The following is a 24,909-nucleotide window of genomic DNA, read 5'->3' on the forward strand; positions in this document are numbered from 1 at the left end:
ATTTCCACATGGTCTGAGATTATAGCACAGAAAGGACAGAATGGAAACGAATCTATCTGTTCCATGAACATAGATGAGAGTGGTGTCAGTACCACACCAGTTTTGTCCTCCATGGCGACAACACTGAAAAAAAAGAGCTTGAGCTGGGAAATATTTCCACAAGACCCTCACGCTCTGGAGTGTACTGCTGTTCATTTCCTGTAAGTTCAGGTTTCCATACACAAAATCTCTGCAATTGTAAGCTATTGTGTCTATTCATAGGAAACTTGAAGTAAGTGGGATTCAGTCCCATGAGACAGAAGTCCTTACATCATTCAGATTATGCTGAGCATTCCAGTGAGCTTAATGATCTCTCTTACAAATACAAAGGGATGGATGTTGTTACAATACAGATATTTTTTAACTTACAAAGCATAAATAAGACTACATCTTCAGCAAGCGGTGTTAAAGATTCAAATAGCGCTGTGATGTAACGCAGACAGTAGCAAAGTACAAAGTGATTGGAAGGCAGCAGAGGCCTACTAATGGGCAATTGTAAATTGCTTTATGCCTGTCCTTCTCTTGGAATACGCTCAGTGCCTTTGAAGGCTAATTTGCTATCTCTGTTCAACAACTTATCCTTCCATCATGTGAGTAAAGGTTACATTACTGCGTGGCATTCAGATATGTCTGCAGTTTCAAGGAAACATATTGTAACAGCTTTTTATATAGTGTCTGTTAAACAAATTCTCATTAGACTGAGTCTGTAATGGGATGCTTTAAAAGTTCAGATTTAAGGAAAGCAGCCCCAAATTGTTCCTCTTTTCCACACTGATACATCTTTCATTCGTCTGACCATGCAGGCTGCTGAGCAATCTGCCTTTTGTTTAGCCAGCACATCTGCGTGACTTTTTCTGCTTTTTGTCTGCTGTTTTCATTGTGTTTGATACCAAGGTAGAAAGCTCAGTATCTTGCAGATCTCTTTTCAGGTTTATTTGTGATGTGTGATTTATGTACAATGAACTTAGGTATGTAATTAGAGTAAGTAAGTGTTTGTATTAAACCTGAACATGCAGATATCTACTTTTAAAATCTGAAGTGTAATTACAGGGAGTTTTGCTGTCTTTTCAAGGAAAAAAAATAATGGAAAAAATGTTATTTCAGAAAGTGCTTTTTTTTGCAAAGAGATAAAATCATTAGTAAATAAGCGCTTAACTGGCTCATGGCTACAGCATTACATGGATGAACTTTCTGGAAAAAGGGAATACTTGAACCAGAAAGGAAAAGAATATGAAGAAAAGGAAAATTTTTTGCTTTGCTTTTCACAAACAGGGTTTTTTATTTTTTGTCCTGTGTAATGCAGGAGTTGCACAACAACTCATAATAGACCCCCAAAAGGTTGAAGTCAGTCCAGGAAGAGCTACACAGAGAAACACGTCCTACAATAAGAGCCCTTTACTGTGGTATCTATTACCTTTATTTTTAATATTGAATTATACAGGCATTTTTAAAGGGAAGAGTGATCAGGTGAGAAGTCTGCCATCTTGTGTTTGGCAAGAGACTCTGCAGAGAAGGCAGAAATTTTCAGACTGAATGTTTGAGCTGCATCCCTTTTTCCATTACAGACAAAATTCTGGTGTTTTCCTATAATCTCAAGATGACATGGTCCTTAGCATTCCTCTCAATACTAATCAGTGTAAATAAGCCTTTGATGTTCCATTAATGGAATACATACATCAAGCAGGTACATCTTCTGAATTATACCAGGAATACTTCTTGGGATTCATTTACCAGAAAAAAAATAAAATGTATCAATGGAAAGCAGCTTACTTGATTCTGAACTATCTAGTCTCAGCATCATGCTAGTGATTTCTTTAGCCAGCTCCCTGCCACTTGCTGCAGCAATCCCAAATTAGAATTCTGCAAAACCTCTTGTCCATTAGTCTATCCAGATGCAGTGGATGTGCTCCATCTGTGGGCCATTAATTGCCTTACATGTGTCTTCCCCAGTGCAGGGAAAAGGCTGATAGTTGCTGTGCAGCAGGTAAGCAACATCTTATAAGACAGCTTGCTTGAAAGAATCTTGCTAAAGCCCACTTGTTAGTAGTAGCTTTTTTTTTTAGTTATAGTTTCTCCTTGTTATACAAGCAGCCCAGTGTCTTCAGCCTTTATGCTTCTCTGAAGAGAAGAACTGTGGAGAACCTTTGGTCAGCTGTGTTACTGAAAACTGTTCTTGGTCACGATAAGATGGAGATGATTATTTTGTTGTGATGAAGATTTTTAAAATTCTCACCGTGAAGGTGGGGAAGAACTGTGTTATTTGTTTTAATTGAGGATGTACTTTTCACTTGCTTCCACTTCTCCAAAATTATGTCATTCCTTCAGATCTGTAATGTCTGATGAGAGAATGTGGTTAACCCCAAATCAATGGTTTTTGTGCTAAATCACATTGACTTAGGGGGAATATACAACTGAGAAGGCATTTAGCTTTTCTTCAAGTTACACAAGCTGAATTGGGAGGTGCTGCATTTTTCAGAGCGTTAGTATGGTTGAAGAGGGAAAAAGGCTGCCCTAAAATATCCATGTGTCATTTAAACAAATTAGGTACTTATTATCCAGTAACTTCAACTTACAGTTAAGCACCTGGCAGGATTTTTGAGCAGTATTTAGCAGATTAAATGCCTATCTGCCTCTGTAGTCACCAAAATGCTTTTGGAAATACTGTCAAAAATATCTGACATCATGTTGGGAACTGGAAACGGAAATGGAACTTGGTGTCAGGTGATGCTTCAAATGTTTATGAGGCAGACATTGTATGAGAAAAATATGTCACAAAGCATTGTACATATGTTGAAAAAACCCATTCTGTGAAATGATCCTGCTTGTAGGTTCTTGGGATGGAGACACCTTGCTTTTCATTACTCCAAAAATGCCAAAGATTTTTTATTTCTTTTTGGTGTGATGATGATTAAAGAGCTGGAGCTGCGGTACTTGGAGATTTTTTATTTATTTATTGCTGAAAAATTCTGGTATTCTACTTATTTTCTGTTTTGCAGGGAATGAGTCATCCGCTTCTGCATCATTTAGGGCAGCGTGAAACGTAGCTTGCAGATCTTATTTGTCTAGCTCCTAAGTCAACCCCCGTGTCTGAGACTGGTTTCAACAAACCTAACCAAATTAGCACAGTGTGTCACTGCTGTGGTGTTGTGAAAGTCTGTTATGAGTTTTGTGCTGATTCTTAGGTACAAAAAGTCTAAAACTCATGAGTAAATCTTTCAGAATTCTTTCAGAGAGTGATCTGTGAGCAGCTCTTGGAACCTGAGAATGTCTCTGTGTTTATGTCTGAACTACTTGAACATACGTGTCAGAAAAGAAGACTAGCGATGACTAGTTTTGTAGCTAGTGGCATTTTAACACCACAGTGGCTTTAAGGATTGTCCTGAGTGACTGGCTGTTTCTAATGAATGCTGGCATCAGTGAGACAGTGGAGAGGACTAACTGCATTACGGTGAGCTACATTGTTGTACCTGAAATTGGTGTCTGGAGGAGCTGCTGTGTTTGAATAAGTGCTTTGCTATGTTACTGTAAAATATATAAAAGGTGATGTTCTCCCCCTTTCCTCTCCAGAAATAAACTTAGAAATGTCAGCATCAAGAATGGCAGCATATTTCTTGACAGGATGAGTGAAAGACCACAGTTATTTCACAGAAGTATTACTGAAATGTGTTAACTTCTTTAACATGCCCAGCTGGAGAGAAGTGTTAAAAGCTGTAATGGTTATGGATAGTAAGCATCAGTGTCTTGGTAAGAAAAGATAAATTGAATCATGCTGATTTTAAATTAGAGAAGGGAAGTGATGAACTGATGTAAGTCTCGTTGCATTTGATTTAATGTGAAATTTCAGCTTGTCCCGTATGCAATGCTTCTAAACCCTAAAAAATGTAAATAGTGACTCCATAGCATTATAAGTATCTCTTTTTATGTAGCAAGGACACTGACTAGCAATTGTGAAAAAATGACTGGGAACATCAGGATCCTCCTGAGGGACCTTTCATTATAAATTCCAGTACAATTTTGCATTACTTTCTTTGCTTTTCTTATATTTAATCTTTGCACTTCTGAAATACTGCTTTGTGCAGCCTGGGGAGGGGAAAGGGGAGGGGAAAGAAAGGAAGTGATGTTGTTGCATAAAAGTTGTTCATATGATCCTACAATGCTGATAAAAACATTTTTAAGAACTGCACATATTTGCAGATTACTACTGATATAATGCTAGATGTATTGCTACAGATGCACAAACAAGTTCTAAATGTTACCTGCTCTATAATGATTGTGCACCCAATAACTGTGCACCCTAACTGCTGTGCTACATGCTTCTGCTACAATCTTGAGCTCTCAATTAACAGAACATCTAAATGAAGTATTTTAAATTTGAAATATTCTTATCACAATATTGACTTTTTAATTGGCTGAGCATTAGAGCAGTGTTGTATGAACCTGCACAATTAGATAAGTGCTCTCTTGTTATGTAAATTACTGTTGAATCAATAACCACATACTGTTTTCTTTCTTCTTTCTTTACCTACTATAAAAAGAATGTGGTTCTTGAAATAGACTTTAATTCTTTGGAATAGAAACTTAATCTTTAGGCAGACTGGTTGAAGGTACTAAAAAGTTATGTTGCTTAACCATTCAGTGTGGATACTTCTGGCTGTTTATGCAGAGAAGAGTGCATGTGTTGTTGATAAATCACAGGATACTGAAGGAATTCCACTGTTTTGTGCATTTTTGATAGACAGAAGTCAATTACTTCAATAAACATTTGCCTTGAGGGTGAAAATGTTCTTGAAGTACAAATAGCAGTAGCACATAGGTACTAAGAGGAAATGTTTTACTAATAGAAAATGAATGGCCATAAAATATTTACATGATTACAGATGATACTGTCCAAGAAACAGCACAATATGATACATGCTAGGAAAGTTTTGTCAATGTTCTGCTGAAGAACTCTTTTGCTTTACTATCCACTTACAAAATTTAATATAGTGGAGTCAGTCAAATGATAGACATTGATGAAAGGGGATGTATTTCCTGGAATGCACCTTTCAGGCCATCCTAGTGAATTGTTACTCTCTACTGCTCCATCTCATATAAGAGGCTCTAGAAATCTAACACTCCTTCTTGTTACATGATATTTGCCATTCAGACTGCTCCTTCTAGGAATTAAAACATTCAAATTTATACTCTGGAATCAACCTAGTGAATCTGATTCTGCTAGAGTGATTATCTCACCAAGGGTACAGAAATCTGAGCGTCATGGCAGAAATAGGGGATGGTGATTTCATATCTCTTGCAGTACAAGAATTAGAAGTAATTACTTGATAACAGAAGGCAGCAGGTTCAAGCAAACAGAAGGAGATATTTATTAAACAACTGTTTGCTAAATATTTGCATTGATCTCAAAAATGACTTGAGATTTTTATGAAAGAAAAAGATGGTGAAGGTTATTAAATACTGAGATAGCATCTTCTGGCTTGAGCCAGAGATTAGAAAAGACTGGGAGAACACAGTGGTATAGTCTCAAAGTACGTGGAAATCACAAGGGTTGATGTACTTCATTTGCATCACTGCAGAAATATTTGAAGATTAAACTCTTTACTGACATTATAGGTGTTTCACAATACCATACATTTCATATTATTAATTAATATTAAAACTACCTCTTCAGGTAATGCAGTCTGATTTGTATTCCTTTGTCTGTGTAAAGCATTTCGTTAACAATTAAGAAATCCTGGATTTCTAGAATAAAAATATAAAATATTTAATATGTATAAAATAAAAAATTAACAGCCCTTCTTAGGCTTACATATATTACATGTATTTTGTATAGGTCTGATTAGATTTTTTTTTTCTCACATCAATTATTTAAACTTCAAATACTGAGATAATTATTTTACACTCATTTTCACCCACTAAAATTAATGTGTATATTTTGACTTGTTAATGTCAAACAGAAAAAAACACAACAATTTGCAAATGAAAATATCATCTATACAGGTCACACCATTAGATACTACATCATCAACTTGTTCAAAAAATATTTTCCTGCTCTTAAGAGAGTATCCTGTTTTCTCTCTAGATCATGTTACTATGAAGTGGTTCAATTCTCTACCCAATCCTCTGCATTTGCTGTATGCCTTAGGGTCCTTCTGAATCTTCTTTGGTCTTATGCAAGTCTTATTCCTTAATCATTTGAGGTTCTAATCCTGTATGCTGACTTAGTACTTTTCTCTTTTTTCTTCTGTAATGGCAGGGGTAGATCAGGTGGTGAATAATCACAGAAACCATGAATAAAACAGTTGAGGATCACACTAAATGATTATTGCTAAATTAAGTTGAAAACAGGTGAAAAGAAGGAAATGTATGACTCAGAAGTGCCGTTTCCTTGAGGGGCCTCCTAAATTAGTGGACATCTTACTTAAACCCGTAAGAACGTTTAGTACAATGTACGAGGTTAGTGCTTTTCTGTATGTTGCACGAGAGTATGAGCACAATGATGAGTCCTAATAAAATCTGAAAATTGTGTTGTACAAAGCACTGTTAGCTATCTCTTTTGTACGGTGTGAGTACAATTATGTAGCTACTAGCTATAACCTTACTGTTTGTTTCATCAGAATAAGAAAGAAAACGAATAGTCAGTCATTGGCTAAGGCATTTAGAAAGGAATTGCCTCTTGGCCATAATTCTGTAATTGCTGTTTTTCCAGATTATTGATCCATGGCCTTACTTAATTTAAGAAATCAAATCTTCTGTTTTGGTGGAATACTTTCAGTGAAGTACTGATCCATTGGAGCTGGTGGTAAAATTCTCACTGGCTTCAGTAGGATGAGAGTTTCCCATTGGTCACACACTGCAGTTCTCATTCACTTCCCTATGACAATTCATTGCCTGGAAACAATATTAAATTAAGGACCCTTGTTAAGGCTATAGAGAGGTTATTTTCATTGTAAGTAAAATATGTGCCCATGTGTCCTTTAACTACAGTATCTTGCTTTTTACCAAACAGCCTCAGTTTTGGTGTAGTCAAGAATTATGGTACACACCCATTTATAGTGTTTAGTAACTTTAATGGGGTTTTATTTGCAATTATTTATTCAAAATAATTTGTTAAAAATAGTTTTGGCTATACAGTTCTAATTTAATCTTCGTCTCTGTATTAATTCTCATTGCTGATGATGTTCATTACTAGTGCTTGGAGATTTGGTGGCAAGTCTGTACATTCTACAGTTCTTCACTTCTGTATCAGCAGTAGGCTCACTGCACCTTCTTAAAGACCTGCTTACATTTGACTCCACACACTCTTATTTCCTAGGAAGAGAAAATAATTTTAAAATTACATCTTTTACATAGGACATGTGCATTATATATTCTTGGGTATGTTGAGATTAATTTCAATATGGAATTTCTTATCAAATTAGATTGTATAGATTGTACATAATTTAGCCTGGTTTTAATCCTAATAGTACCACTTGGTTTGGGCTTATTTCCTGGAGAAAGGTGGAGTAAGAGAAGTTATTTGAGTATCTCAGATCTTAGAAGACCAAATGTGTTCCAGGGGCATTATTGATTATTTGTGTGTGCAACTGCTTAGGTCTTTGAAATGAGAATTCTATATTTTGGACATATAAACAAGGTATTTGGGATGGATCTAAGTAACAAATTCTGAGCCTATATGTTTATGATCAGTAGTTCAAACTTACAAACCCAGAAAAGTGCCAACAGCCCATTCTAGCAAACCAGTGGTCATGGGTAGGATGGGACAGGTAACTGCATACAAGAGCTGAACTACGTCTATAAACCACAGCACAGCAGTGAGCTTTAACTGTACTTGGCCATGTTAGATGCCTAACGCTGCCCTCTGGTCTTTTGTGTTCCAAAATAGCTTTTAAGAAATCTTTGCTTGCTAATAATTGTTATATTTAACTGCTTATAAAAATGTACATTGATTTATGAGACCTACTGTTGTTCACCTATCACTGAAGATGCAGTTTAATCGTACTTTAATATTACTGAAACTGTTGACGTTACACTTGTTTTGCACAGATTTTGTGGGAGTTTGTGGAGCTGCTGACTGGTTTTCCTGGAAGAAGAAAATTAAGGAATGCATAGAGAAAGATTATATATGATGCAGCAGAAAGGCTGTACTTCCTATTTTAAGATAAGACTTAAATAAAGTTGTCAGGATATTTTGAGGGAATAGGAGGTACAGTTAACTGGGAAGTTGTGCACATTTCCTTGTATTTCTTTATAAGTGTTAAAATGACTTATTAAGAAGAACTTACACTAGCTCAATAACCTTATTGGCATGTGTTACCAGGCAGTAGTAAAAGGAAGGTGCTTCATGATGAATTGATGAAACAAGCAGACTGGTACCGTGATTTTAGTTGAGACTGGTTTTGTTCACTGTATATATAGGGAACCCAAAAGAAAGACTGTGCAGTAAGTGCAAAGAGATCTGCTGACAGAGATAAAAACCTGCAGAGCAGAAGCAATCAATACAATAGAAAATGGCAATAAAACTCAAAAGGAAATGGAGAATGGTCAAATAAGTCACTCACATAAAGCAGAATCCAAGGAGGAAAAAGAACTACAAAGTGCAGATCATAGATTGAAATGGTAAAAATAGGAAGTGATAAACTACTAAAGGATGTGGTACTACTTTCTACAGAACCGTGGAAGGAATTAAATTAACACTTGGCTCATTGTGTAAAGTTCAATAGCATCATAAAACTATTGAACTGCCCATTGTATCAAAGTACTCTCAGGAGTACAAAGCCCAGTAATCTTGGCTGATCAAAAGTAAGATACTAAATGGAACTATTTCACTGCATGTGTAATGGAGAGAATTATATTAATGAGGATTCAGAGGAATAAAGAGGACATCATTTTAAGTTCATGAAATATAAAATGTGATAAAACATTGAGGACTGGCTTCTAAAATATTTGGGTACTTCTTTTGCATGAAGTAACTGTACTGGCTTTTGGGAGCATGATGGACAGGATCACTGTGAATTGTACAAGTGTTAGTGCATGGATACCTGTATGTGCTGGCAGGTATGACATAGTTCTCTTCACAGCCTTTTGAAGCAAAAGCATCAGATCAGTCAGGTTATGTTAGGGTACCTAAAGTAGCACTAGGCAACAGTGGCACCAGAATCTGAATTTATGACTTCTCAGATATGACTCTTGACAGGTTTAAGCATAGAAAATGGTCTGGCCTGCAGGTTCATGGCCAGGTTGCATGGCTAGTGCATGAGTCAGAGTAAAGACAGCAGAAGTCTAGACTGAAAAAACAAAAAGTGTTGGGAGTAGTAAATGGAATGAGAGAAAGATTGCAGGGGGACAAGAACCTGGACTTCCCAAAATGGAGGCCAAGGAAATCTGAGAGCAACTGGTGCCATCACTTCATGTGGGTTAAGTGCAGCAAGGAATAAGCTGAGCTTCAAGGTCAGACACAGCGTGGCTAATTGCAACCTGTTTGCTTGCAGAGATTCTGAAATGGCTTGGGGTCACAGCACCAAGTGCTGTTAATCTGGGAGGTAGTGTGGAACTGCTCTAGTGTTTACATGCAGATTGAGGGAATGTTTTGTCCTGGTTTTATCCGTATTCCATTTTATGTCATCTCGCAGCAGGCTGTTAGTTGCAGAGGCATGGTGCACTGTGGAGCTGTACTCCTGACCCTATGCTCTTTAGCAGTTTCTTATGAGTTCCAACTCTGAGAAAACTGCTATTCCCAAGAACTTCCATAGTTCCCCACATGATCTCTAATTCCAGGTGACAGGGGTGAGGCACTTCCAGGTTCCAGCAGTGATGGTAGCCTTCCTCTCTCTCCAATTTGGGCTATTAATTGAAACCACACATTCCTTTACCATTTGTAGTAAATTTGTAATCTCTCCTTTCTTCGTTGGATCATTTTTCTTTCCTTTTCCTTGAAAGGAGGAGGAAAGGGCTCCCTTCTGCTGTTGCACTTGAAACCATGACACAGAAAATTCTGCAGTCTCATTTTCATTGCTTCACCTCTACTTCTGTTGAGGCCATGACCGCAGCTATAAATTTACTTCCATCCCTACCTGCATTACATCAAGTATGTAGTCCAGATGGCAAGGTCCATCACATACATTCCTTCTCCATACTTGTTTCTGGGACCTTTACTATTTCTTATTTAGTATTAAGAGGCTTAGGGTACTTTTGCAAAGATTTCATTTATAACATTTTCTGATTTGGATATTTAGAGAATATTAATTTAGAATGTAGAATGCTAACAGTACTGAGCACAGGAATGAAATTAAAGTTGGATTTATTATCTCAGCAGGAAGAGTGCATTTTATCCTATATGATGAGTATGCTATGAAGAGCTATGTAAAAAAAGAATAGGCGTCTTCTTTCAGATCCTGTTAACTTGGAAAGATGGGAATGGTGATCAGAGAGAGCATGACATTTCAAAAGCTTAATTGCTTTTTTATTTCTCTGGGCTATAATGCAGTTTGGGCTGTAACTATTTTAAAAGAACAATGGTATATTTTCCCCTTGCAGCTTAGTGTTGGGTGTGTAATTTTACAAGCTCCCATACTGTGTATTTCACTGAGTGTACAAGGAGCATTCTGTTAAATGGTTTCCTCAGCATAAACATTTCAAACTGGTATGTCTGAACTGACAATTATCAGAAACAGTACTGTTTAGAAATGAGGCAGTCTTTGTAAGGAACATGAAAGAATAATGGTGTCAAATTAAATTGTTACTTTAGAAGCAAGTCAAATACAGCACCAGTACTTAATTATGTCAAAGAATGCCAAGATAACACAGCACTAAATCTATCCATTTCAGTAAATAAAAGGATGGCACTTAGGACCCATTATATGATCTTACCAGGTGCATTTCATCTCCTTCAATCCACTGAGTCCAACCACGATCTTCTTTTTCTCCTTTCTGTACACAAAGTAACTTATCTCCATCCCAAGAAACTGTGGTCTAAGAAAATGGGCATGTTCAGCATTACTGTGGTATGTCATGATATTTTGATTAGTTTCCTTAAAGAAAAACTACTCTCTAATGTAATAGACTAATGAATCTCATAAGAATAATAATTGTGGAGTATTGTAGTACTTAGGATAATTAGAAAAGAAATTTGCTTAAAGAGCAAGTTGCTTCCCAACTGCCTGTCAAAACCTGTGAGGGTGAGATAAAGCTGTTTAAGTGCAAGAAAAAAAATCACACAAAAACCATTATGTAACAGTGCACTTCTTTTTCCCTGCTGACAAATACAACAGCAGAAGGGATATACAGTCTAATACTGTATTTGTAAGAAGAGCTAAAATCCTGAGATTCAGGTCTTTTTCTACCACAAGGACAGCTGATCTAACTGAACACAGCGCCCACTTACTGGTAGCCCCAGTTATACAAGAAAGAATTGTAAATACTGGCTTTTTTCCCCACCCCATATCTTCATCTGTCTTCTGTCATTGAGCAGAGTCATTTAGAAGTATTAGTAAAGTGATAACATTGCCAGCATCCTGCTTTGTTTAGCTGGAGTAGTAGTTGAGCCAGGACTGGTAGAATACAAGTAAGGTGTTCAAGATGTAGCACAGCACTTTCATGAATACCTGCACTACCTTGAGTAGTTCAGTAGAACTTATTAAATTACTTAAATGTATGAGAGTGCATCCTTCCACTTGTTACTGTGGCTAGTCTTTATTAACAGTATGTTTTAACTTCTCTTTAAGATACAAAGAGCAACATTCTGTAAAGTTTTTTTGAGGGAAAGGAAAGATTAGTGGCAATTTGTGCTGCATTAGGATAGCTTAGCACAGATATTAGCACACTGCTTTAAAACCAGCTTGAATGAAATTAATCTGAGGAATAGCTACAGAATTACTGTCTACCTTGTGTAAATCGTCAGGCCACTACCTGTATAAGCAGCCAGATATGGATAAATTCTGATCTATTATTAAAGGAAAACTTAATGCATCCATCCTGTGTGTCTTCTAAGGAAAGAAGCCACCCTATGTTTTTCAGCTATGAATTAAATTAAGTTCAACATTGAAGAACTATGCTGACCTATTTATTTAATTTGTGCATATCACAAGCGATTAATTCTGAAATGATAACCATGATAACCACCATCTATAAATGAGTACAGCCAGCATTCTCCACCCATGGGAAGCTTTAGGGTAGACAAGCATGGAAAATGAATCACCGGAAAGAGTGCCAGCAAAGATGATTGTAGGCAAGGCATTGTGAGTGATCCAATATAGTCTGTTTGCACCATACAGGGTTTCTTAAGAATCACAAAATCATAGCATGACCTGGATTGAAAAGAACCACAATGATCATCCAGTTTCAACCCCCTGCTGTGTGCAGGGTCACCAACCAGCAGACCAGTCTGCCCAGAGCCACATCCAGCCTGGCCTTGAATGCCTCCAAGGATGGGGCATCCACAACTCCTTGGGCAACCTGTTCCAGTGCGTCACCATCCTCTGTGTGAAAAGCTTCCTCCTAAGATCCAACCTAAACCTCTCCTGTCTCAGTTTCAAATGATTCCACCTTGTCTTATCACTATCCATCCTTGTAAGCAGCCATTCCCCCTTCTGTTTATACGCTCCTTTCAAATATTGGAAGGCCACAATGAGGTCTCCCTGCAGCCTTCTCTTCTCCAAGCTAAACAAGCCCAGTTCCCTCCACCATTCTTCATAGGAGAGATGCTTCAGCCTCTGATCATCTTAGTGGCCCTCCCCTGGACCCGTTCCAAGAGCTCCATGAAAGCCAGACTTATTTGTCCTCACTAAAAATCTCTCTGATCTGTAAAATGAATTGGCATTTTTTCTGTTCAGTCATATAAAATGATGCATATAAACCTAGTAGCAGATAACACTTAAAAAAAATGCTATCTCCTTTCAATGTTTAAAATGCTAATGCAAGGAGGGACAACACATTGTGACAAAGCTGTAGTTAAGAGGGTTAATGTAATTGCCATTGTTCATATCCTTTTACATATCTATTTTGAATCTATGGATATCCAGGTGGAGAGTAGAAGATAACAAATAACACTAAGTATCTCAAAGGATTTCTGATGATTCTAAACCATGAATATATCAGAAAGTGAACTTTATTTCTGCCAGTGACTTACAGATGCAAGAGATACTGGGGGATAAGTCATTTGTATATGCAGATTTTCTTAGTAGAAGTACTTATTTCTATCCATTAAGCACTAGCTTAATCATAGATAAATTGTTAGATTAGCTGTAAAGTTAAATTTCGCACCATTACATGTGAGTTCCAAGGCAATAAACCATGATAAAATCAGATCCAACATTATTAGAACTACTCACATGCAAAGTCAGTTACTGTGGAAGTTACTAGTTGTGATATTTCACCTGTTCACAGTATATTGGGGACAATAGAGAAATGTTTGTAGCAACACAAAGAACTTTTTCAGCCTCTGAGAGTTTTAAAAACATTTTCATCTCAGGAAACGCACTATTTTTTTTCTCTTTGTTGTTTGTTTTTTCTATTCAAGATTAGATATTGCTTTTGGTGATTCAGTGACAACCACAGAGAATAAAATGTCACAGACTGTTAACCATGCCATTTCATCAGAATTCCCAGATGTTATCCTTTGGCTTCCTTTTCAGAAATATAACTACTGATGGGGTGGAGGACATCGTAGAGTTTCTGATTTTTGTATTTGCTATGAAGGTTATAAAGGATAGAATATATTATATTGCAAAGGAACGTAATGTTATCTTCTTGTTATCAGAAACAACTGCTTCATAACAATAAGATTAATTGGTAGCATTTTTATATTTTCTTTCTGTAGGTCATATTCTAAATTCTGATGTAAGGCCCAAATAACACAAAAGATAGAAATTTCTCTTTTAAGTCAGATCAAAGAGGAACAGTAAGTTCTTCAGTTCCTAATAACTCTACCGAGACAGTGAAGTATTAGTTGAGATTGGAATTGTTATGGCTGTTGTAAGCGCACCGGTTGCTGCTCATAATCTACCCTTTCCCAGAAGCAAGACAGCAATACTTGCCTTATAGCATTTCCAAATATTTGAGCCAGAACATAATAACATTCCAAAACTATCGGTACATATTTGTCCTTTTGTTGTAAAGAAGAAGAAGAATTGTTGTAGAGTTCTCCTTTTGGCATAGACACTCTCCTTGCTCCTTTCTTTGTTTATATGGAATGTTTTTTTCAGTGACTATTGACTGGGAGACACTGTAGCTCCAAAAAAGTAGACTTTCTTTTGCATGCATAACTGCTAATGCTGTTCATATTTTAAGTGGAAAATAAACTATTTATGTATTCCTTACCACTTTTCACATTCTCCAGAGAGTCCCTTTAAATTCCCACGTTAACTTAACAACAACATAATGGCAGCATAAAGAAAAAAAAATGTCTGGAAGAAACAAAAAATGGTGGGGAAATAATACAGGCAATTAAGAACTTGAAACAGGTGGTGCTTGAATTCTCTAAGGTCTTCAAATTCTGTATTATGCTGATTTTCTATTAAAGCTGTATTCTTGCAGCTTAAGTTCTTCCCTTGCATCACCCAAAGATGAACAGTGTGATAGAACTTGTTAGAAATGTACTACGTGTCATTAATCAGTATATATCATTTCAATGAGCTATAAAAACACTAGCACCATGCAGTCAGCAATTAGAGGAGAATACTGATCAAGGATTTCTTGCTTATGTTCTTTACCTCATTGCTTGCTTATTAGATCAAACTGAAACCTAGGACTGATATATCTTGAGAGAAATATATGTAATTCTATAGGAAACATCTGCAGAAAATGTTGATTAATGTGATTAGTGGACAGTGTGATTAATGGTCTTTCTTCAATTTGACTTATCTCAAAAATTCTAACCAACAATATTGTACCTCTTTTGTATTAAATGAGTTGTTCCTGACATATAACTACACGCTGTAATTAAGAAAGAGAGAGAAGAGGCCGATATTGTATCTTTTTCCAGAAGTCCTAAAGACTGATAGTATTTCTGCCTGCTAGAAAGAGATGGATTATTTTACAAAGAACTATACTGTATACAAGCTGATGGAAGAACTCCTTGAGAGTAGCCCTGCTGAGAAGGACTTAAGGGTTCAGGCTGGTGAAAAAGTGAACATGAGCCAGCAGTGTGTGCTCACAGTCCAGAAGGCCAAGGTTATCCTGGTTTCCATCATTAGAAGGGTGGCCAGCAAGGTAAGGGAGATGATTGTTCTCTGTTCCACCTTTGTGAGGCCCCAGCTGAAGTACTGCATCCAAGTTCAGGGCCCCCAACACAGGAAGGATGTGAAGATTTTGGAGAGGGTCCAGAGGAGGACTATGAGGATGATCCAAGGAATGGAGCTCCCCTCCTGTGAAGATAAGCTGAAGGAACAGAGCCTGTTCAGCATGGAGAAGGCTGTGAGGAGATCTCATTGCAGCCTTCCAGTATTTAAAGAGGGTTTATAAACATGAGGGAATTCAACTTTTTACATGGGTAGACAGGGATAGAACAAGGGGAAATGGTTTTAAACTAAAGGAAGAGAGATGTAGAATGAACCTTGTTGGGGGAAGTTCACTATTGAGATAGCAGTGCGGTGCTGTAGAGGCTCGGAGAGGTTGTGGATGCCTTGTCCCTGGAGGTTTTTAAGGCGAGCTGGATGGGGCCCTGGGCAATCTGATCTAGCACTAGATCAAGTGGCAGTAACAGCAGTGAAACCTTGTCAAATTACAGTAGATAATAAGATAATACTTCTAGCTTCTGGTAGTAAGGCACACTGACCTACAGCCAGATGTACTGAATTGTTTCATTTATTGAAATACTCATCAGACAAACTGATTTATCAGAAAAATCTGCATTTCCCAGTTATGTCAAATTGCATAAACATTTGATGTTGGCAGTGCACAGTGTTTCACATTCCCACATTGGCTGTTCCTTATGTGCTAGCTTGTGTTGTGTGCTGTCCAGCTGAAGATATCTAGTGTATTTTACAGGCGAATGAAATGCAATTTTTTCCTTAAGTATCCAATGAACATTTTTTGCTGATGCTACATAGATTTTTGACATACTACATTTACAAATATGAATTGCAGCTACCATCTTTCATCACAAATGTTATTGATTTCCCATCTTGGGGAGAAACACAGCAGTACAGTTTCCATTTTTCTTCTGCTTCCCTTCACAGTGTTATATCTATATTACAGCACAGCAAATGACCGCAGTGCCCTAAGACTGCATGATACAATCCATGCTCTGTCTCAACTCAGTAATTCTGTGCCTATGGGAATGACTAGTCATTTTACAACTGTAATTACGATTTAGGAAAAAATTAACTATGGAAAGCAATTGTTTGGATCAGATAGCTGATACGGGAAAATCCACTTTGAGATGTGTCCTACATTTCCAAATAATGCCAAATAATGTATTCTAGAATTTCCAGTCAAACACAGCAATATATAATATTAGATACTAATTGGATGCTCAAGATAAAGCTTTTTCACCTGAACTATCAAAGTGATATAATTACACCTCATAAGCAGTTCTCAGGTAAAATATTCCCCATTTGAAGTGTTGATGGAATAAACTTCTGTTGATATCACAGCCAGTGTAACGTAATGGTGAAGGCACATTCATTAACATCATAGTCACTACCTGTGGCCTTTTGCATAGGAGGCATGCTCTACATTGCTAACAGGAGGGCAACAATTATGTTAAGCATCTGTCACCTCTCCAGCCAGTAACTTGTTTGATCTCACCAATCTCTATCTGGCAGGTTGTTGACAGATAAGATACTGAGAAAAAGCACACTCAAGCCAAAAAAAAGCACAAAAAACAACAACAAAAAAACCCATGTTTTTCTGTTGCTCTTTCAATTAGGTGCTTTCCAATTAAGTGCAGTTAGTTTTCTAAGAAAAGTCTGATCCAGAAATACTGGGAACATGTACAAACCAAATCAAGGAATCAAAACTATGGGTAATTTTTCAAAGAACCCCAAGTTAGACAAGACATCCACCATAACAGTTTGGAGATTCTAGAGTAAAAAAGTACATTTGTCATTACAACATTCAATTACTTTCCAGTGCTACTTAAAGCAATCTTCTATCTTCTTGCAATTATTTTTTCAAAGTGGAATTTTTTTTTGTTTAGGTCCATGTTTATCTCAGTCATTTCATGGACTTCTGAAGCAAATCTTACTAAGTTGGGTAATTTCCTTTCTCCTTCTCTACATGCGCTATGACAAATTGCAGCAAATTTCAGTAGGTTTAGATCATAACAGCTAGAACTGATTTGAAGTTTTAAGGTTCAGTAACAGTTAAGCAATATTTGCCATAATTAAGATTTTTTTATTATTTTTTAATTATTATTGTTATTATTATTATTTGAGTTTTGATAGATTTGGGGAAAAAAAAGACTTACTGAACTAAATACTTGGAGTTAGGAAATTCCAGTCACCTGCAGCAAGAGGGAATTGCACAATTCCAGGAAGGTTTGCCACATGGGAAGACAGAGTAATAGCTCTGGATTCAGGCTCTGAGTGCCTGGCTCCAATGTGATCTGCAGCAGCCAGGCACTTCAGATGTAAGAAAGCTGCTGTACTCTTCTACTGTAACCCACTCATTCTCAAACTCAGCCCATCTTTTTCATGGATAGTTGTTTGCAACCCAATTGAAAGGCTGGGCAGTGGTATATGAGGATTTTAGTTGTGGCTTTCCACACTTCAGTGAGCCTTTATAGACTACAGTTGTAATTCTGAAGACTCTTGCTCAGACCAAGTTGGGTGGCTGAAATGTAAAGCTGAGAGACATGGGACATGGGACAGTTCAGACTGGATGAAGAGGATGGGGGTCAGGCACTTTTCAGCAGTGTTCAGTGACAGCACAAGGGGCAACAGGCACAAACCAGAACATGGGAAGTTCCACCGTCTCAGATGCTTACAGAGCACCAGAACAAGCTGCCAATAAGGTCACTAATGTAGTTAAGAACTTAAATGGAAAGAGACTGTTTTCATAAGACATTATCAACATACATTGGTTAATGGGTTCCAAAGTACAAATTATTTGAAGATATAGATGATCTTAAAATTTGATTCAGAAATATGAATGGCCTACATCCCATTACTCTTCCTCTTACCTTAAGTTTTAATTAAGATACTCAATTTTTCTTGTCTACATAAAAGCAGCTTAGGATGATGAAGACAAACACCTACAAAAGAGAAGTATTCTAAAAATAACTGCAGAAACATTCCTTAATTACTAGGATGATTTACCTATTGAGAGAAATAAACTCCTTGTTTGTTTTGTTTATGATCATCCTATGAATTCCAGTCATTCTTTCCAAAATCTAACAAATTATTCTGTTTGTATTGAAAATTAAGAAATCAAGTTATTATAGTATTGTAACTCAGGGATCCATTTGAAATAAGGGTTCACTGTAACATCTTCCAAAGAGACAGAACTCCAAAAACGAAATATGTGGGCTTGTTTTGTCTTTGCAACAGGAAAACGTCTATTAAACATCTTCCAACAGAAAAAGGAGTGATAGGATTCCTAGACTTGATAGCAATATATCATTTCTGGAGAGAGACTATACGTGTTTAGCTATCCTGTAGCTAGGGAGGATGCTAAACCCTTTATCAGTCTTTTGTTCTCATACCAACTTCAGTTCTACCCAGTAAAAGCAGCTATAAATCTAACCTCCCATTTAATCATTTCTGCTGTAAGCCAAGCAGCAACAGAAACTCACAGAGTTAACTAATAGGAAAATGGTGGTAGCACAATATAGAACATTTCTCAGCTGTTTGTGGTGCTGGCACATGTGACATATCATAATGGATATCTATAACTATAGAACTCTGAAATGTGTTTGTGCCATTACAAAATTGCCCAGATCATTATGAAAGACAAGCTGGTTATAATGTGGGCATTCTGTACCTCACTGATAAGCTTACTGAAGTTCACTATAGTAAAAAATATATATATAAAAAAAATGAGATTTTTAGAAGCTTTGCTTCAGCGATTGTCAGCATCTTCATTCCTAGCAAACAGAATTGCAATGACATGTTTTAAATCAAAGGGGATGCTGCTGTCAGGGTCAGAACTTAAATGTTCAAATTGTTTATTCTGAATCCTTGCTTGTGGGAGCAAAGAGGGAAAGGGAGACACATTCCAGGCTTTGGAGGAGGAGTAGAATAAGCATTCTGGTTAGTACATCATGTTTTATTTCTTAGTAATGGTTATTTTGTTATTGAAATAAAACCGTAAGAACCTTAAAAAAAAAAAAAAAAAAAAAAAAGATGACTTGCATATATCCTATTTCAGAAAAAGATTAGCAAACAACAAATGTAATTCATTTTGTGCAAGGATCAGAATCAATTCTAAGACACTAACTGTTTAAATTAATGTCCATAGCCGATTTGCTCCCTGTGTAAATTTAGCAAGATGCAATTGCACATAACAACTAATGGTTTGTCATTTAAAAAGGAGTTTGGTAAGTCAGGTTCTCAGGTTTTCATCTGATTACTTCTGCTTGCACACTGCATTACTATCTCCCACAGTTTTCCAGATACATGTAAAGCTGGAATGCTAAGCCCACTCGAAACCAACCTGCCCACAAAGTCTTCAGAATGTTAGAAGTGTTTTTGTGAGTAACTGGCTCAAAGCCTGCAGTTAGTCTCAGTTAGCAGACATGAATCTAGCACTGCGACATTTGAAGTTAATAACATCTTAATGTGTAAGACAAAATATTCTAGAGATTTCATCACTTACTTATAATGTGCAGTAATGCCAAAAAGGCATCCAATATAAAACAAACAAAAACAAACAAACAAAAAGGAACAGCTCCTCTACTTAGGCACAGAGACTGAACCAGAGTTTGAGAGAGCCTGAGACAGATCCTAAACTGGAACTCTGTTTGCTGGAGCCTCAGAGAGGTTTACTGAATTAACGTTCTTTACTAGGAACCAGTAGTTTGTAAAAGGTCAGAAACACAAAACTACATGAAAATTACTTCCTCTGAATTAAAATCCCTAAAATGTAGAGATCATCCCAGTAAGAAGCTGGGAATATTACTGCAGAGAGAGGGAGTGGTAGATCTGAGAGAAGACTAGAATATACACACATACACAAAGACATCTCCCATCAGTTATCATTCTAGAACAAAGCTTTTTCCAGTGTAGTAAATGAGAAAATACTTAGAAGCCCAAATGCTCAAATTGAAGTAATTTTTAAAAAGAAAGTGACAACATTTGTGGAGGTATAGAAATGACAGGATTGAACCACGGGGATCCAGTAAAGACACATATTGCTGACCTTCTGTCTTACTAAAAAGAAACAATTCATTTTGCATCTTCTCATCCTGTGAGGACTTCCTACCAAAATTCCAAGTATCACTAGTGCTTGCTTTTTCTAACAGCAAAGTATTCATTGCAATGCCTACTCTAAACCAGATTAACAATTGTGGATTCCATTTGCGGAATTAAAGGAACCCTGCTGAAATAACAGTTTGAAACAGTTTAATGAGCCATGTAATGTTAATAGGAGTTTATTCTGACCTTGCAGCAGTATGAATCGAATTATGCTCTGAGTACCTTAAGTTCAATGCATTTTTCCTGAATACAAACTAGACAGGAATCATTTCTTGCTTGGAATACAGGCAATATCAACTGTCTTTTTGGCAGCACCTTGCCTTTTATTAGTGCTTTCTCCTGAGTGGGCAGCTCTCCCAAAGCTTGGTTTTACAAAACAGAGAAATGTTATGCTACTAAGCAGAAAGTTTTCACTTTCCAAGATAAATAAAATCATAGAAGTACTGATATCACCACTGTCCTTTAAGGAAATGGAGTCATCCAAAAATGTTCTGCTGAAAAGAAAGTGATGGTTAAAGATGGAAAAAACCAAAACTGCTAAGGTTTATCCATCCAAATTATCTCAGATAAGCTTCCAGCAGTAACCAAGTGACCAGCTACTATAAGGAAAATAATGCTAAGTGAAATCAAGAAAGGCAGCCTATACTGTCATAAGACTATCAGTATTGTCATATCTTTGACTTATAAATTTAGACCCAGCAAAACTTTTCAGCTTTTACTCACTGCATACTATTGATTTTGAAATACTGTAATTACATTGTACTCTGACAGATTCAAAGATGTGTTTTACAACTGAAAGGTGAACAAGACTTCAGTGACTTATACACAGGAAGATCATTCTGCCATGATAATCATATATTAGGCCACTTCTCTTTAACACGTACACTTCCCCATTCTGCAGTTTTTTTTCCCTGTGCTCTGTCATACTCTTACCCTCTGTAACAAGTAGTACAAGAGTGATTAGTTGAGAACCTTGCTTACTGCTCACCTGTCCCTTTTTTTCCCTGTTCTTCCAGGTCATTCACTTTCCTGCCATTAACAGAGCAAAAGTAAGTCAGCATAGTCTAGTGTTAGAGAATAGTATGCTGCATACAGAAACATCTTTCTAAGAACGGAAACCCATTAATTCTATTTTGTATTACTTTCTATATTCCCTGCTGAAATAATTTTCTTTTGCTTATCATCTTCACTGTAGGATGTCACAGGCATCACACTCTCAAACATGAAAGAAAGTGTCCAGCTGTATATATCTAAAGAACTTGGTATTCTCCAGTTCTCCCTGATAATGGGTATTTATCAATCATAAGCTGGAAAATATTGTCTCTTTTGCAGGCAGATATAGCTCATAAGGCAGAGACCTCAGTGTTTGCTTATTGATTGTGAAGATTTGTTCCAGTTAGGCTAATTAACATGTCAGCTCTACCACATACACCCAGAAAGGAGTGAACATAAAAAAGCAACAGCTTTTGAGCACCTGACCATTGTTACAGATGGGGAAGGATACCTGGCCCTGCAATGAGTTGATTTCTTCTGCTGTAATGCATTTGTCAGTGAAGAGATTCTGAAAATCGGAATGCAGATGTCTTTCAAACTCACAAATATTTCAGAATAACTGAGAATATTGAAGTTGCTATTCATTAATTGCTAGAACTTTGTCATGATTCTAACTACAATCACTTTCCATTAACATAAAGGCATGCTAAAAACTGTGCATGTCTCAACAGATTGAGAAGTATAATTTTGGAAATAGCCACCAAAAAATGGCTTTAAATGTTCTCTATGCAAAGCCTTAATAGCCTTGTTTTTATTTTGTCGGTTGTTACAGTTCTAATTCTTACCATGCATTTGCGATCATCCACCCCAGCTAAATCCTCCTCAAACTCCTTTCCTACATCAAATTCCATGATGTAGTTCCTAAAAGTGCTTAGCGTTTTAATAATCATATGATCTCCATTCTGAAGGATTTCTTTGTCAGGTTTTAGCAAGTTTGCTATTTTTCTTACAGCAACATTTACATCTGAAAAAGAAAAAAAAAAAGACTTTAATCGAGAAACATCTACCACAGAAAGAGGCTTGTAACTCTTGGGAGAAATGAGGCGAACAATGAAAGAGTCCACAGCCTAGTTCTGTTAATTGCATTCATGTCTTGATTTGCTGCTTGTATTTGAGTTAATAAGGGTACTATTGTTTCTACAGGAATACTAGCAATTTACGTATTTCATCACATGCAAACACACGAAACTGCACCAAGCACATTACCACCTCTTTTCCAAATTATTTGGGTTTTAAATTTGAAGTCTGCCACTTACCTCTTTCAGCTGTGTAGTTTAGTCACTACAAATGGAAACTCCGTGATGTTAAAAAGTAAACTGCTTAAGAGAATTTTGACAGAGAATTCTTAGCACCTGAAGAAACTGTTTTGCACAAAAATGCTTTATGACCGCACAAGTAAAATAGATTCATGTGAAAATTAAGATGGTTTGCATTTATTGATTGTTTATTAAAGAAACATGAAGGTAACCTTACCCAGTGCTTTGAGATACTCCTCAAAATTGTCATTGCTGATCATTTTCCAGTAACCATTGAAATCTGCAGGCATCCCTACTTCGGGTGATTGTCAAAATCAGCCTCAGGTTCTGCACCTTACAGCTCACTGCCTTTCTCTGAGGCACATCTGAACTGCAGTTTCTTTTATCTGGTTTTTAGACCATGTAGCTATGCAAGTCCTTCTAATCCGATTATTGTTGAAGTGTTGCATTTAAATCCTTCCACAAGGCTCAACCTCTGAGATTTCTACTGACAGCGGGATGACTTGATTTAAACAGAATGAAACATTCATCTTCCCTGTAACTTCTGTAAAGCTACTGATTACCTGAAAATTCATTTTAACCAGAACAACTTCTTTTTTAATGCCACTAGGAAATAAGATCCTTTAAATGGCTTTAGTTTAGGTTATTAGCCAAGGCTATACAAGAGTATATCTTGTGTGCTTTTTTGAGGGATATCCTACTTCCTTGAGTATATTCACGTATTTTATGCCTTCTCTATGGAAAAGAAGGTTTACACACATGCAGCAATTTGCGTCTGTATTAACTTATTCCATGAGCTCCTTAATTCTGCCTGTGGAGCTGTTTGGGCAGCTGAGAACTCAAAAATACACATTTAGATGTAAGAAGCAGTAGTTATTTCCATACATGAATAAATGCTGCATCATAACAGAATGCATACTTTCAGATAATTTAAGCAATATTGGGGCAAAGAAGCAGCACTTCATAGTGATTAACTTCTCATACGCCTTCACAGCAGTATTTTGTTTCCTAAATATATATATATATATATATTTAAAAAATGCCACTAAGTGATTGAAAACAAAAAACCCTTAGAACTAAAAACAGCATCCTGTTTTAAGGTGTAATGCTGTAGTGGGACAAAAAGTACTGTGATTATAGCAGGGTGGCAAAGTCTTTGGCTGCAGCAAAGACAAGCCCAAGTGCAGCAGCAGATGCAGAAATGAAGGAAAAGAGCTGCTCGCCTTTGGAAAGCCTCAGGTAGGACCTCTGGCAAGAGATGCCCTCACCTCTACTGCCAGCCCTTAAATGAGGTCTGGAAAGGAGTGGATTCTGGCTCCATTCTTCTGGTCATGTGGGTACACTGCATACACCTGCCTTCCTACCAGGCATTCAGTCATTGTCTCAGGCCCTGACTTAGCATTTCCACTATGTAAGAATAAGAGCAATCACCAATTTCGAAGCAAGAAAAATTCAAACAGATTACTTGTATATTGCATCTAAGTACTTCTAGAGGTTTAAGAGTCAAACAATATAAGACGTATGTAAACAACAAATGCAGCTTGACTAGAAAGAAAATTCTTATCTACAAAGATATTGAAATGCCACAGGTTTGGGATTTCAGCACAAAGTACCCATCACATAACAGAAGTCTGTCTTGGCAATATAAAGGTACCTAACTACCATGACCTACAGGAAGCAAGGGAACTTTTGCTTTATAGCAGACTCAAAAAGCATTACTGCTTTGCTTTTGTGTAGAAATGAGAAAGTACAGAAGAAATGAGTCTGATGTCTTCTTACCCCCTAGTTAAAATGTTAAATTTGGAAGTCTGGAGATCTCTATTCACTTTGCAGTAAGCAACCCTCTTTCTTGCTGAAAACCATAAATAGAAGTACAACCTAACATTTTATCTGACAGCAATATGCAACAAGTATCTTAGAAATCACCTTTGTTCCTTGTGGAGCAACTTCAGGGAAAGTGTGTTGATATTTTTATTGGAAGGGGAAACATTTCTCAAGAATTCAGACATAAGAGCACAGAAAACTTTTATTCAGTTTGATTATTCTCCCATAGAATACCCTACAGCAGGGAGCTAAACAAGTGTCATGTTGCTAGATATCACTAATGTACACTCCAAAATACTAGCTATACTGTATGATTTAGTGCGTTTTAGCCTCCATATATCACTTCATTATAACTGTATGTCAAATCTAATGGTTTAGAAGAGTAA

At 36.8% G+C, this 24,909-nt stretch overlaps 1 protein-coding gene across 1 annotated transcript; it reads right to left on the reverse strand.

The window, feature by feature from the left end:
- Positions 1-7,222: 7,222 nt before the first annotated feature.
- RBP1 (retinol binding protein 1) lies at positions 7,223-22,989 on the reverse strand. Its single transcript, XM_072344650.1, has 4 exons — positions 22,917-22,989; positions 22,229-22,407; positions 10,906-11,007; positions 7,223-7,347 (listed from the first exon to the last, which is right to left on the reverse strand). The coding sequence occupies exons 1-4, from the start codon at positions 22,987-22,989 to the stop codon at positions 7,294-7,296; spliced, it is 408 nt and encodes a 135-aa protein (XP_072200751.1). The 3' UTR covers positions 7,223-7,293.
- Between the last annotated feature and the right edge of the window lie 1,920 nt (positions 22,990-24,909).

This window comes from Excalfactoria chinensis, chromosome 9, assembly GCF_039878825.1.
Source record: "Excalfactoria chinensis isolate bCotChi1 chromosome 9, bCotChi1.hap2, whole genome shotgun sequence".
Classification (NCBI taxonomy): Eukaryota; Metazoa; Chordata; class Aves; order Galliformes; family Phasianidae; genus Excalfactoria; species Excalfactoria chinensis.

Coding starts and splice junctions, on each gene's coding strand:
- RBP1 (XM_072344650.1), bottom strand. CDS start 22,989: ATGCCTGCAGATTTCAATGGTTACTGGAAAATGATCAGCAATGACAAT. Junction 22,408..22,916: donor GGAGTATCTCAAAGCACTGG/GTAAGGTTACCT, acceptor TTTCTTTTTCAG/ATGTAAATGTTGCTGTAAGA. Junction 7,348..10,905: donor AAGGAGATGAAATGCACCTG/GTAAGATCATAT, acceptor TTCTCTTCCTAG/GAAATAAGAGTGTGTGGAGT.